The 14,644-nt window shown below is 45.5% G+C and overlaps 1 protein-coding gene across 6 annotated transcripts in view; it reads left to right on the forward strand.

Annotated features, from left to right (window-relative positions):
• Positions 1-14,644, forward strand: part of RhoGAP93B (MyTH4 and RhoGAP_KIAA1688 domain-containing protein RhoGAP93B) — a 326,788-nt gene that overhangs the window by 197,982 nt on the left and 114,162 nt on the right. For 5 of the 6 annotated variants that reach the window (XM_071671206.1, XM_071671209.1, XM_071671207.1 and 2 more), the window contains exon 2: positions 5,119-5,224. In XM_071671206.1, the coding sequence (XP_071527307.1) occupies positions 5,119-5,224 (106 nt within the window). The remainder of the gene's footprint in view (positions 1-5,118; positions 5,225-14,644) is intronic. The other variant, XM_071671208.1, reaches the window with a different exon arrangement.

Raw genomic sequence — 14,644 nt, forward strand, 5'->3', positions numbered from 1 at the left:
GTGTATCTCCAGCTCACGTTTCATGATCCTTTCCAAGCTGACTTCCTGTTTATTGTGGGCAGATATCTTTAGTTTACAATGGATGCGGATGTCTATCACCCTGTCGACCGTACTGTCAGTTTGGATTCTGTACTGGTATACATATATTTTTTTCCCCCCCTCCTCTCTATTTGGATTTCACTGGCTCCCAATCTGCAGTTTTAGTGCACCTGACACTCTTGCGAAATTGCTGTTGCATTGTGGCTGAATTCGCTCTCGAGGGTAAACGATCAGGTGTGTAGCATTTAAAACTGTAGACTCGCTGGAATATTTCTCCCACAGGTGGGTCTCCCTCCTCCCTCCCTCCCGCCCTGTCGATTCATGCACCACAGCTTTCATCCACGTATTCCACCAAACACTCCCTCCCTGTCCTGCGGTATATAAATGCTGAAGATACGTCCCTTGAATGCTTCTCTCAAACACTCTCATAAACTAACACCACACATTTATACGATGCAACTCTCTTCCCATTTTAGGTCTTACCCTTCCCTGTTCAACCCTTTTCTCCCTCATTTCTAACCATCCCTTAAAAAAAAAAAGAAAAAGAAGGCCCTTGGGTACAGTGTTCTCTCCACTCACTCCTCCCCCTCTTCCTCCCGTTTCCCCTGCACAGTAGGCTGCCGCAGACGGGCCTACTCTCCGAATAAATGGTAAACATGGCGAGGCTGCACTCTGAACTCTGTGCTTCCCCGGCCCACCATCACCTATCCGTAGGCAATGTGTGTGTGTGTGTGTGTGTGTGTGTGTGTGTGTGTGTGTGTGTAAGCGGTGTAGATGACTGAACACCTCCGCTATGATAGTAGCTTGTTTTAAGATTCCTTTCGAAAAGATAAAAAGATAGTACGACCGTCATTATCATCATTGTCTTTGATAGCGAGTAAAGCATACACGCTGTGATTGCAAGTGAATCTGAACGCATCCAGATAACAGCCACTCAGAGATGGACAGTGCGTTGAGTACGTCACCTGTACAGACGTAGGAATAAACAGTAGCCACAGCACTTCCCCGCCACCGTGGCGAATAAATCCCCGTTGACATCACCACTCCTACCCTGTCCACTTATGAAGCCGACCCGCTGGTGGCTCCGTTCCTTCCTCTACATAGAGACAAAAGTTGATTTATATATAGTTACTGAGTGACGAGCCAAATCATGGCAGGGGAAACTCTCGTATTGAACTGGGCGGTCGCCTCGCTGTAGGTAATGCACCTTTAAAACCTGAGCGGCCAATTAAGAGGGCGTCAGTCAGTGCTTGTGCTATTGAAGGTGTGTGTGTGGCAGGCGGCCGTGAAGCGCCCCCCCTCCCCAGGCCTCCTGTGGTGGCAGCAGGAATTAGGGCAGCCTGTATGTGCCTTCCCCAGTGTACTGGTGTTCATGGCAAGTGGGCCAGGAACACCAGTACACTGTGCATCTCTGTAACTTGGAGTTACACATAGATACACAGACCCAAAGATCCAGCGAGGTGATGTATCCTTAACACTTCTGAAAAAAGATGGTTCCCTTAAAAGCAGTAGAAGGAAAGGATAGCAAAGCAAAGGCGCTCTCCCCACCCACCCACTCCCTCCGGCATTTCTCCGGACGGGAAACGGGTAGAAAAAGAACCTATTAGGTCCAAGGCTGTTTTTATAAGAATGTCAAAAATTAGAATTGGACTTGAATATGCCATGCACCCCATCACCAAAGACGTGTATCCCTCCACTTTTTGTTATTAAAAATCAGTAATGGGGATAAGCTTTGAGCTTTCAGCCTCGCGATTTACTACGCCTATGTTACTCATGATATGGAAAGATTAAACAGTAGTTCATCTAGTTCTCTTAAAGCAGGTAACACGGGTTAATCATTGGCGATACTTTACCTCAGCATGGCTAAGGCGAAATTTAGACACTTGGGTTATTCAGCTCTGCAGCATCAATGTCGTTCATAGAAATGATGAACAGTATAGGTCCCAGGACCTAGTAGTGACTGACTGGTGACCACGGTGATGATTTACCATTAACTGCGACTCTTGGGGCTTCCTATGACAAGACTCATGTAGTCATCAGTTTATGGGGGGGAACTTAGTCAAGGGTTTATGGACGTTCAGAAAAATATATCTATTTGCTTTAGTCTTGTATTGGTTGCTGAATAATTTATGGTAAGATTCAAGGAGGTTTGTAAGGCATGTGATCTGTGCCGAGAGAGAGAGAGAGAGAGAGAGATTCTCCCATGATAGTTGCCCCCATTAGGGTCGTCCACATTGGACATAATTATGTGTGATCTCGGGAGCGTTGCCTCGTCCTCTGCAACACGAAGGCTCCCTCGTCAGGAGAATGTTACCACAGCATGGTATAGCATGGCCCACGTCTATCCCCTTTTAGGCATTACAACAGCAGCTGGTGGCTGAAGTTTGTCAAGGATATCCTACTCCGGTGGAGCTATGGTATAGACAAGTGTGGACAAGAAAGCTTACTCACTTTTATTATTATTATTAATTTCCCGAACACGACTATGCCCTGAAGAACCTTTAGGGTCAAGGGTTGTCCTCTCATGTTTTCCGGTCAGAAGTGTCGTTCCCAAGGGTCTTACCGTCGTGTTTAAGAGTCGTAACGTCGTGCTCAAGGGTCATACCGTCGTGCTTAAGGGTCATACCTTCGTGCTCAAGGGTCTTACCGTCGTGCTCAAGGTTCATACCGTCGTGCTCAAGGTTCATACCGTCGTGCTCAAGGGTCTTACCTCCGCGATCGGAGATCTTACCGGCGTGGTCAAGGGTGTGGGGGTGACTCAGCCAACACAGGATGGATCCGGATCTTCACAACACAGCCGGGCTTTGTTGCGCCGGTGGTGGTAACCGGTGGGAGGCAACACAAACCCTCCCTCGCCCACCGCTTGTTGGTCGCATCTTGCCCTCACTCCTCCCTTCCACAGGCTTTCATGGGGAATGACACCTTCCCTAGAAGTGAGAAGACCTTTAGGAATTTGAACAGCCATTTATGCCATCTGTTCATTCATCCATTTTTGAACGCGATGGTCCAGCCTGTGGATTCGATGGCGTTGCTTCAGGTCTGATCCCTCCCCCCAGGTTTTAAGCTCAGGTCATCATACCCGGGTGTGGCTTCACCGGTGCCCAAAGGTCAAGGAGACCCCCGTGGGAAGTGAGGAGAGGAAAACGAAAGGCGTCATCATCAAATGACTGGTGGTGCTTGTGCCGGCCTGTCGCCACTTCTCCAGGGAGGCAAACAAAAGCAGATTGAGACACAGGTTGTTGGCCCCGCACCACACGACCCTCTCACTAATGCCCAACACTTGACATCCCGATTCCCATCCAACGTTGAGTGACCCGAAAATTAACATTAGAAAGGATCCCATGTATGAATGGCTCTGTAACGGAGGGAAAGGTAATATCTGTAAACTCAACAAGATCCCATTCATAAAGAGGCAGTCTTTCGCTTCTCTCTCACAGTCCACTCCCAGTGTCTCCCGGTAAACCCCGAAATACAAGAACCTCTTAGAAATGGGTTAGTTAATTTCCCACTGCTGCCCTGTATCGTCTGTGTGGGAAATGGTGTCAGGAAGGAGTAGCCAGCTGGTGTGGGCGACCCACATGACGTCGCCATACTAGTCCAGGTGCACAGATTCCCATTGTAATGTGTAACGCCAGTCACAGCCCCGGGTGGTGTGTGATCTCGTGGCCCGATGCTCTGGTAACACTGCCGGGGAGGTTACAGCCCCGGATGGTGTGTGGTCTCGTGGCCCGATGCTCTGGTAACTCTGCCGGGGCGGTCACAACCCCGGATAGTGTGTGGTCTCGTGGCCCGATGCTCTGGTAACACTGCCGGGGAGGTCACAACCCCGGGTGGCATGTGGTCTCGTGGCCTGATGCTCTGGTAACACTGCCGTGGCGGTCACAACCCCGGGTGGTGCGGGGTCTCGCGGCCTGATGCTCTGGTAACACTGCCGGGGCGTTCACAACCCCGGATAGTGTGTGGTCTCGTGGCCCGATGCTCTGGTAACTCTGCCGGGGCGGTCACAGCTCCGGATGGTGTGTGGTCTCGTGGCCCGATGCTCTGGTAACACTGCCGGGGCGGTCACAGCCCCGGGTGGCATGTGGTCTCGTGGCCCTGATGCTTTGGTAACACTGCCGGGGCGGTCACAGCCCCGGGTGGTGTGGGGTCTCGCGGCCTGATGCTCTGGTAACACTGCCGGGGCGATCCCAGCCCCGGATGGTGTGTGATCTTTTACCTTAACACTGGTAACACTGGCGAGGTGAGAGGGATGGTTCGGGGGAAGGAGGGGGAGGGAGGGGATGTTGTTGTTGACATATGTTACGTTCTATCTGGGACGTGGGACTGGGACGCTTGTGGTGATGGTGGTCACCTGTTTGGGGATGTTTTGCCCGGAGGTGGTAAACATCCCCGGGCGGGATGATACATATATCCCATCGGCTGTAGGTGTGGTCACGTAGTGTGTGTGTGTGGGTCGTGGTGTGGGCTGGGGTCACCAGGTAGAGTGTTTATTAGCCACCTGCGGTACAGCTGGCTCCCGTCTCGCCAAGGTGAGGGGAGACACCGTCGCCGCATACACCGCATGGCTCACACGTCCTGGTGTGAGCAGCAGGTGGTTACAGAGGCAGCAGGTGGTACGTAGACATAAAACATAACAGCTGGTTTTACTTTATTAAAGATTGTACGCCTACAGAGCGTCTCTTAAGCTACTGTATTATCTGTGGCCTGCACCTTACCAGCCCACAGAAGGGCGGGGTCTTCCTGGAGCTCAGTCTAGTGGTCAAATTAATACATGACTCCAGGTTGTTCATATAATCAGACCAGGAGGAAAAATTACAGACTCTTCACCATGTAGTAAACACCTGGCGAACACACGACCGTGCTTGTTTTCCTCCGGTTAACGTCGCCCCCGCTATGACACAGTCATTTTCTCAAACCACGGAGCACATCTGGGTTTGTGTGATTTGTAACATATTTGTTTTTCCCCCTCCTGCTTGTCAACCGAAGCAGATGTTTTGTCAGGTGGTGTGAGGCCAGTGTAGTAGAGGTATGTGGAGCGAGCGAGTGTTGCGGTAATGTTTATCGTGTTTTTGTTGTGTTGCAGGTTGGAGTGGGTGGAGATCATCGAGCCCAGCTCCAGGAACATCATGTACGCCAACCTGACCACCGGCCAGTGTGTGTGGGATCCCCCGCCCGGCGTCCCCGTGTGAGTACATACCATCCATCACGTTTATCTGAGCCTCCCACAGCCACCCCCCTCACATCCTCCTCCCCTTCTCTCTCTCTCTCTCTCTCTCTCTCTCTCTCTCTCTCTCTCTCTCTCTCTCTCTCTCTCTCTCTCTCTCTCTCTCTCTCTCTCTCTCTCTCTCACAGACACATCCCGTCCCTTCCCTCTCTCTCCCCCAACACTCTCCCATGCTCACAGCGCACCTTTTCACCCCCACTGTGCTGAGTGAGGGGTGGGGTTAACGCAACAGAGGATGTGATCACACCATCATTCCGGCCCCCCGCCACACACACACACACACACACACACACACACACACACACACACACACACACACACACACACACATCTCGCTCGGACGTAGTGGCCGTTCATTAAGGATGGCGGTGCCTCCTTGCTGTCTCCCTGGGAGTATTGACTGCCGCTGACGCAGGGGGAGCCTCCACATGTGCGTTCCGTTATGCCGGGCAGACCTCGGGGGCACGGTTTTTGCTGGTGTCACACACACACACACACACACACACACACACACACACACACACACACACACACATGTTCGCTAAGTAACGGCAGTGTGACTAAGCAGATGTCGGGCGTTGAAAGCAGAGGAGGTGCCACAGCCTCAGGACGCTGCTAAGCTCGACGCACAGGAGGAGGGGAAGTTGTGTTAGTATTATTATTATTATCATTATTATTATTATTATTATTATTATTATTATTATTATTATTATTATTGTTGTTGTTGTTGTTGTTGTTGTTGTTGTTGTTGTTGTTGTTGTTGTTATTATTATTATTATTATTATTATTATTATTATTATTATTATTATTGTTATTATTATTATTATTGGTATTATTATTATTATTATTATTATTATTATTATTATTATTATTATTATTGTTATTGTTGTTATTATTATTTTTATTATTATTATTATTATTATTATTATCATTATTATTATTATTATTATTATTATTATTATTATTGCACAACCCTAGGACTTCTCGTGCATGGGCTCCTGCAGTTTCAGGGTTGCGCTACAATCAGAAGCAGGTACAGGATGTCCTCCTCCTCCTTTTTAAGCAAGAAGTTCTCTGGCGAGGCTTTACACTCTCGTCAACTGACGTCGATGCTACAGCCCTGCCGGACGTGACTGTACTCGCCTGGTGTGAACCTCATGCCGGCGGAGTCCGGAAACACCTGCTAGAATATATATACATATATGAAATTGAGGAAATTGTGTAATCCCGTGTAGGGATTTTGTACTTGAGGAGCCCCGTGTCCTGATCTCTCCCTGCCTGTGCTAAGATGTAACCATTATGGTTAAGGTTTGAGCGTAGCTCTCACCGCAGGGAGGTCTGTAGGTGAAGAGGCGAGACTTGTGAGTTTACATGTTGTGGGATGTTTTGTGCTAGATGAGTGTGTGCTTGCGGACGGAACGCCAAGGACGTACACGTGTATCTGGAGCAGGAAGAAAAGACAGCAGCTCGGGTCAGAGAAGGGAACCTTACAGCCACTGCACCGTTGTTGGTGGTTGCCTAGTCCTACTATATATATATATATATATATATATATATATATATATATATATATATATATATATATATATATATATAGGTCTGTGCGGTCTGTGTATTTGCCTGTGTAGCTGTCTTGTGGCGGAACTATCAGAAACCTGTCTCGCACTCGAGCTGTTCTTTTACGCTGCATTGCTCACCCTTCCTTGTTAAAGCCGGAGTGTCTCTTCCAAACCTCTAGCGTAAGACCATTTCCAAGGTTGGCCTGTGTCGAGGGGGTCTCTGTACTGCTTCCGTCCGGGAACTTTGGCTCGAGGGGAGATTTAGGTCAAGCCTGTTCTCCCTCTAAGGGGGGAGAGCCATCCCCACACACACTCCACAACCCTCTCGCCCTCCTTAATGTTCCCCGAGTTGTGTGTGTGTGTGTGTGTGTGTGTGTGTTTGATGGAAGCCATTCTTGTCCTGGCCATCATTCTTCTGAGGCACCTGGTGGATAGTGTGATTTTTGCTTCAATTTCGAGTTAGCGTCTTTTGCGAAGGAGCGCCAGGTCGTGTGGTGATTTAACTCCCCCCGACCAGCTGTATAGTGGCGTGGCTATCTGATGAAAATATGCATAAGGGTCAGTTATTCGACACTGCTGTCTTGTCCAGAATATGTTAATGACGTCATTGACGTCACTGTAGTTATGTAGCAGCCTCGGCTGATCCTTGTAACAGCCGACACACACACACACACATACACACACACACACACACACACACACACACACACACACACACATGTGGCCCGCCACCCGCTGGCCGGGGACTTCACAGTCAGCCTCTGAAAAACGCTCATTTGGCGGCGGGTCGTGGCGAGGAGCGACGCGGGACAGAGCAGCGTGTGTGTGTGTGTTGCTGGAAAATACTGCCCAGCCCTGTTGACTGCGAGGTGGTCATTAGGCACGACCCCTGCATCTCTCTCTCTCTCTCTCTCTCTCTCTCTCTCTCTCTCTCTCTCTCTCTCTCTCTCTCTCTCTCTCTCTCTACCGGTGTGTTAGTTAAGTCATGTAGAAGACGTGAGTCATTTGTTTAGTCTCGGGTGATGCGTTACTTTGTTTGGCTTAAGGGAAGGATGTTTGTCAGATGAAGTTTTAGGTTAGACAGCTCGCTAGTGAAGTTCGGTCTGGTGCTGGCCAGCCTGGGCGACCACACTGGCTCAGAAAGAGAGCCGCTCCTTTTTTCTTTTTTTTTTCTTCTTAAAGTGAGATTTGAAGTACAAGATGATAGAAGTCAATTATGTCCTCTATTGAGAAGCCTTTAAACATGTTGATCAGTTATGTACCCTTGCGATAAGCCCTTTCTCATATATACATACCTTTAAACATGTTGATCAGTTATGTACCCTTGTGATAAGCCCTTTCTCATATATATATATACCTTTGAACATGTGTGCTCAGTTAGGTCCTCTTTTGATAAACCTTTCATATGTATACCTTTAAACACGTGTTCAATCACATATCCTGGCATGTCTCCTTTTCTTTAAAACTATACGTCCAAAATCGTATTTGATCTTTCGACCCGTTACGTGTCCCTCACCACCTGAGCCATTAAGAACTGACCATCCAGCTTTATATATATATATATATATATATATATATATATATATATATATATATATATATATATATATATATATATATATATATATTTTCTTTCCCCCTTTTGGGAGAGGTCCTCGTGATGAGGACGTTGGTACGTATTTGTATTTTAGGAAAGGCGAAACAAGTCAGGGTGTTAACCCTTTTAGGCACGACCCTAGAACACGACATGTGGATATGATGACCTGGCCTTTGACCTGACCCCAGGTGATATCTGTCGTCCCCGAGGTTGTTCAGGTACCTCACAGCGTCAGCCTGGCCCTTGTAAGGTCTTTGAGACACTTTCTAAACCCCGCGGTTTTTCTCGCTCGTCCTGAAATTTGATGTGAGCACACTGCAGTCTCCCACTCAGGGGTTGGATATTAGTACCTTGAAGAGCGTCCGTTTTCTGTCCCCCTTTTGTTCTATATCTTGAAGTCTCACAATCCAGCAGCCTGTCATCTTCTTGGAAGAGCCAACGGTGGCTTTGTTGTTGTTGATGTTGTTGGGGGGGTTGGGGGGTTAAGGTCGTGGGGGATTATTACCCCGAGGTCTTTCACGTTGTGCTTTTGAACCGTGGTGGAGTCCGCGTCTGTCTGGTATTGTCATGTCTTTTTTTTTTTTTCATTTAATTCGTAGTCTACCTCCTCCCCCATGACAAGAGTTATTGTAGGTTTCCACCATTAAAAGATTCTCTCTCTCTCTCTCTCTCTCTCTCTCTCTCTCTCTCTCTCTCTCTCTCTCTCTCTCTCTCTCTCTCTCTCTCTCTCTCTCTCTCTATCTATCTATCTATCTATCTATCTTACGTTTGAGTCTGGACCTCATGGGCTTTCTTTTTTTTTTACCCCACTTGTGTTTATTTTATTTTGAGTTCTTCTCTAGTCGTCCATTTCACTTGACTTCCCTTGGTGTCACGTCACAAGGAAAGGATTGCCCATTGTATTGCACGTAGGCCACTGTTGACGTCTTCCCATTCTGTGTTCCTACCGTAAAAAAACATTCCGTTCATTGTACCCTCCATGGTGGCGTGTGTTTTGCCCTGATATGTGTCATGTCTATATTATTTATAAAGAAAATCTCCAGTGTATTGTGTTTTTCTGTTTTGTTTGCTTGGAGGTCCTGAGCTAGGATGCTATCTCCTAGCTATCTCCATTTTGTGTTTGGGGAATTTGATGTGTTTAAGAAAGATTATGCTTAAAACAAGGTTTGGTCAGCAGTTTACACCACTGACGAATAATCAGATTAAGTGACTTTTACTCCAGCAATATCGCTGTGTTACTCCTGTAATATCGCCGTGTTACTCCTGTAATATCGCCATGTTACTCCTGTAATATCGCCATGTTACTCCTGTAATATCGCCATGTTACTCCTGTAATATCGCCGTGTTACTCCTGCAATATCGCCGTGTTACTCCTGTAATATCGCCATGTTACTCCTGTAATATCGCCATGTTACTCCTGTAATATCGCCATGTTACTCCTGTAATATCGCCGTGTTACTCCTGTAATATCGCCATGTTACTCCTGTAATATCGCCATGTTACTCCTGTAATATCGCCGTGTTACTCCTGCAATATCGCCGTGTTACTCCTGTAATATCGCCGTGTTACTCCTGTAATATCGCCGTGTTACTCATGTGATATCGCCGTGTTACTCCTGTAATATCGCCGTGTTACTCCAGTAATATCGCCGTGTTACTCCTGTAGTATCGCCGTGTTACTCATGTGATATCGCCGTGTTACTCCTGTAATATCGCCGTGTTACTCCAGTAATATCGCCGTGTTACTCCTGTAGTATCGCCGTGTTACTCATGTGATATCGCCGTGTTACTCCTGTAATATCGCCGTGTTACTCCTGCAATATCGCCGTGTTACTCCTGCAATATCGCCGTGTTACTCCTGGGAGTGTCTTTCCCTGTCGTCTTCAACTAGCGGACGTGTTTCCGGTGTTGTGTACAGACCAGCGGAAGCGGGAAGCCTGGCGGTGGAGGAAGTTTTGCAGCAACACTCGATACTTGGGGTGCTAAGGTCCTGCCTCTCCTCCCCTCCCAGCACTAGCACCTCACCACCCTCCTCCTCCTCCTCCTCCTCCTCCTCCTCCTCTTCCTCCTCCTCCTCCTGTCCACTCCCCTCGTTTCTACTTCCCTTTCTCCTCTTGTATCGTGTTCCTTCTTCTTTTTTTCAATATCTTTCTTTACTTTTTCTTTTTCCCTTTCCTGCCTCTTATCTACCCTCCCTCGTTGCCCTAGCCTTGTGCCACAGCTGCATGTCACCCTGCCAGCGTCCACGTTGCCCTTTGGCTCACTACGCCACACACACACACACACACACACACACACACACACACACACCTAGTTTATGCCAGGTAAGAGTGAGTGTGTTTGTGTGCAGTACACATCATATGTGATCCTTCATTAATGGTGTAATAACAGTTTGCACTTCATGTTGAACCTTTCAAAATGCCGCCCAAGATGTAAACCGAGAATGAAAGATATCAGCTGACAAGAGTAAACAAAGATGGCGGCCAGCTGATTAAAGTATATAGGCCACACAGTGGAAAGAATAACATAAGAAGTGTTTAGTGATGATAAAAAGCATTGATGATAAAGTGAACTGTCAAGATAACAATAACTGTTAAAGAACGTGTACAGTGGAGTAAAGAAGTTAATAAAGAATCATATAGATCGAGGAGGTTTTTCACCAGTTATTCACCACCAGGTAAAAAGGCCGTGAGAGAGATGATACAAGCCAGGCACTATAGTGCACCAGCTGAGGATACCAGGACACATGAGTATAGGTAATGAAGAGCTGAGGAAACTACTAAGGCCGAAGGTACCAGCCAGACTTGGTGACGATGAGACATGCACTGGATCATGAGACATCACCAGGAGAGAGAGAGAGAGAGAGAGAGAGAGAGAGAGAGAGAGAGAGAGAGAGAGAGAGAGAGTCTGTGTGTGACATCCTGAGGGAGAAAATTGAAAACCGGTCTCGTTGCTATATATGAGTGTGGGTAATGTGAAGTATGGTGTATCCAGTAGACGAAATGGAGTTTGTGATGAGATGGGTGGGTTAAAAGGGGGTTGGGATGGTGGGATGTGAGTGCACGACTGCATCACGGTAGAGAGCAGTGACTGGGGATGGCTGCGTGATGTCTCCCCCTCGTAGGATGTTGCCGCAGGGGATGTTCAATAACAGGTGTAAACTGAGTTTGATGATGATGATGGTGATGACCATGATTATAATGAAAAAAAAATTGAGTCATGGTGAAAATGAATAGTCAGACGGTGGCCATGATAATGGCGATAAAACTGATAGACTTATATGACAAGAAAAAGAAGCTGAATGATAAATATAAAGATAAAGAACACAAGATTAAAAAAAAAGTGAAAATAAAAACGTTATTTCATACTGCCTCAGGTGGAGATGTACGTTAAGTCGTTGGCAACAGTTGCCGAAATGCCCGTCCCCTTGTATGCGATGATTGTGTGTGGTTTCGGAAGCTCTCGTGCAGCGGAGGACGTAAAACTAGTCAAGGAATGTAATCTCTGACATCCAGACGTGTGCCTGTATCATGATACATATCTTGCATGTAAATTGAGTAGTATATATGTAAATTTTTACACCCAGCAGGAATTCTGCGAACAGAAAACGAGCAAAATATAGATATGAGAAATGTATGACCAGGAAGCAATTTCAGATGTTCTTTAAATGGAGGTGAGTACGTGGATAGAGACGTTGTGTTGGACAGAGCTAGAGGTGAGACAGAACAGGTCGGAGGTCAAACCACAGGCAGATTAGAAGTCATGAATTTAACATGAGGAAGATGAATAATGAAATTGTTGGCCAGGACATGATGATAAGGAGAAATGCATTAAGCAGACGGCTCTTTACAGCTCGTAGGATATAGATAATGACAAACACATAAGCAAACATTAAAAAAGAAAATACAAGCAAATTATGAAAGTTAGATCATTGTGGAAGGATAAATATCATGGAACTCCAGACTAAATGTTTATTATGTCAGTGAATATGTGAAGGATCATTGTTAAAAGAACGTGGAACTTGTTGAGGTCCCAGAGTGAACCTTGAAGACTGAACGACAACAGTGTAAGTACACCCGACAAATAAAGTATCTTCACGTATGATTTCGATGGATTTCAAAATGAGCGCTACGACTCCTGTTGTCTAGGTAGGGTTGGTAAGCGTGAATGCGAGACGCAATTTCGTGATGATTTTGACAGCTGTTTCATATCCTAATCATCCTCGAACTAGGAGGTAGATAAGATGAGTTGAAATTGATTGAAAACAGTATACTCTAAATTGTATACTCTGTACAACGTACATTAAAGAATGTATTTAAGGGAAACAGGGCTTCCAGTGTGAGGTAAGATTCTAGAGTATTTGTCGATAGCCTTCGTTCGTTGTTCCATTTATATGTACAACCCAAAAATGTAAGGATATATTTTGGGGGGTTTACATAGCAAATTAGAAGGAATCCATGAAGATAGACCATAATAATTGATAAGTAGTTCCTGTAAATAACCCCGACCTAAACATTGGAAATTATAACAACCGCTAAGCAAAACTGAGTTAGAAGAATTAATGAAATACTGTCAGGTGGAATAGATATTAAAAACAAAAAGAAAATAATAATAATCATGTGGTACAGACGCATAGGTATTCATTTTATAGGAAGGGGAAAAAAGAGAATGCTTATGGTTGTAGATACAGTGATAAATGGATCAGAGGACGAAAAAGAGCCGCTAAACTAATGATGCTCTCAGAGACGTTCAGTCAGGACAAGTAAACCATTACACCAGCAATGCACAATCACCATTACACCAGCAATGCACAATCACCATTACACCAGCAATACACAATCACCATTACACCAGCAATGCACAATCACCATTACACCAGCAATATGCAATCACCAATACACCAGCAATATACAATCACCATTACACAAGCAATACACCAGCAATATTAATCACCATTATACAAGCAATACACAGTCATACACTTGACCTTATCATCACAAATGGCATGGCACTCTGCGCAAGACTTAAGAGGTAAATGAAGCGAGCAGATTAAATCATAACATTGTGGAGGTAACCACAGGTGACCATTACACACGGCAGAGGACGGCCCCCTGCAAACTAAATTAAATCGCTTTCCGCTTCGACGAGGTAATATGTAGTGAGATTGATGCATCAGTGGCCCATGTAATGCCAGCAAATTGCTCGGAAATCGTTTCAGTGCGCTCAGTAGGTTACAGAAATGCCTTTCCATATGTCGAACACACACTGTCACAGGGGAATTGTAGGTTTTTAAAGACAGGCGTGTAGATACCAGCACAAAGGAGTGTTTATGAAAGAAGGAAAGAAATAACTGATGGTTTATTGCCAGTTAGTGTTCACAGTAGATTAAATATTCCTATCCAAATATTTTTAAAGGTGATGTATGGCTTATATTTATTCGTGGGTCATTTACGTGTGGCTGTCAGGTTATTTGTGAATCACTTGTTCTTTATATATATATATATATATATATATATATATATATATATATATATATATATATATATATATATATATATATATATATATATATATATATATATATATATATATATATATATATATAATGAAACACGTCAAGGGAGTATAAACCGTAATCATAGTTACCCCTGCGAGGTAGGGAGAGAGAATGGCAGTAGATGCGGTGGGGCTGTGTCGGTTATAGAAAACAGTAGCTTTCGTCTGGGGTAGTGCGATAACTTCGTCAAGTTTTGTTCACACCAACAGGAAACTTTTTATCTTGCCAGTTATCGTTTACTGATCGCTTACCTCAAGTATATGAGGTCTTTCTGATATGACGGGTTTAGTTACAGGTCTCACCATTACAATCTTTACATTGTGAATATTGAATTTTGATATTAGATTCATAGTGCATATATCTGTAAGACGTAAATGTGGTGCATTCTCGAGCGAATACGCCTTCAGTGCCCATCATGTTTCTCTCGTTTTTTTGCTTTGGTATGACGCCGGAATTGAAGTAAGATGTTTTATTGAATTGCTGACATGCTCCATCATCTCATCATGACCGTGTTAAATCGAGACCGAAATAGGAATTTACATCACATGTGTGAGTGTGACAAACCCTCTCGGTCAGTAAACGTAGTAGATTGGTTACGTTGTCGAGCCTCATATTTGCATCAGATGCTTGGTCATTTGAGGACCACAAGCACATATAATCCCGTGTTGT

Source organism: Panulirus ornatus, chromosome 16 (assembly GCF_036320965.1).
Source record: "Panulirus ornatus isolate Po-2019 chromosome 16, ASM3632096v1, whole genome shotgun sequence".
NCBI lineage: Eukaryota > Metazoa > Arthropoda > Malacostraca > Decapoda > Palinuridae > Panulirus > Panulirus ornatus.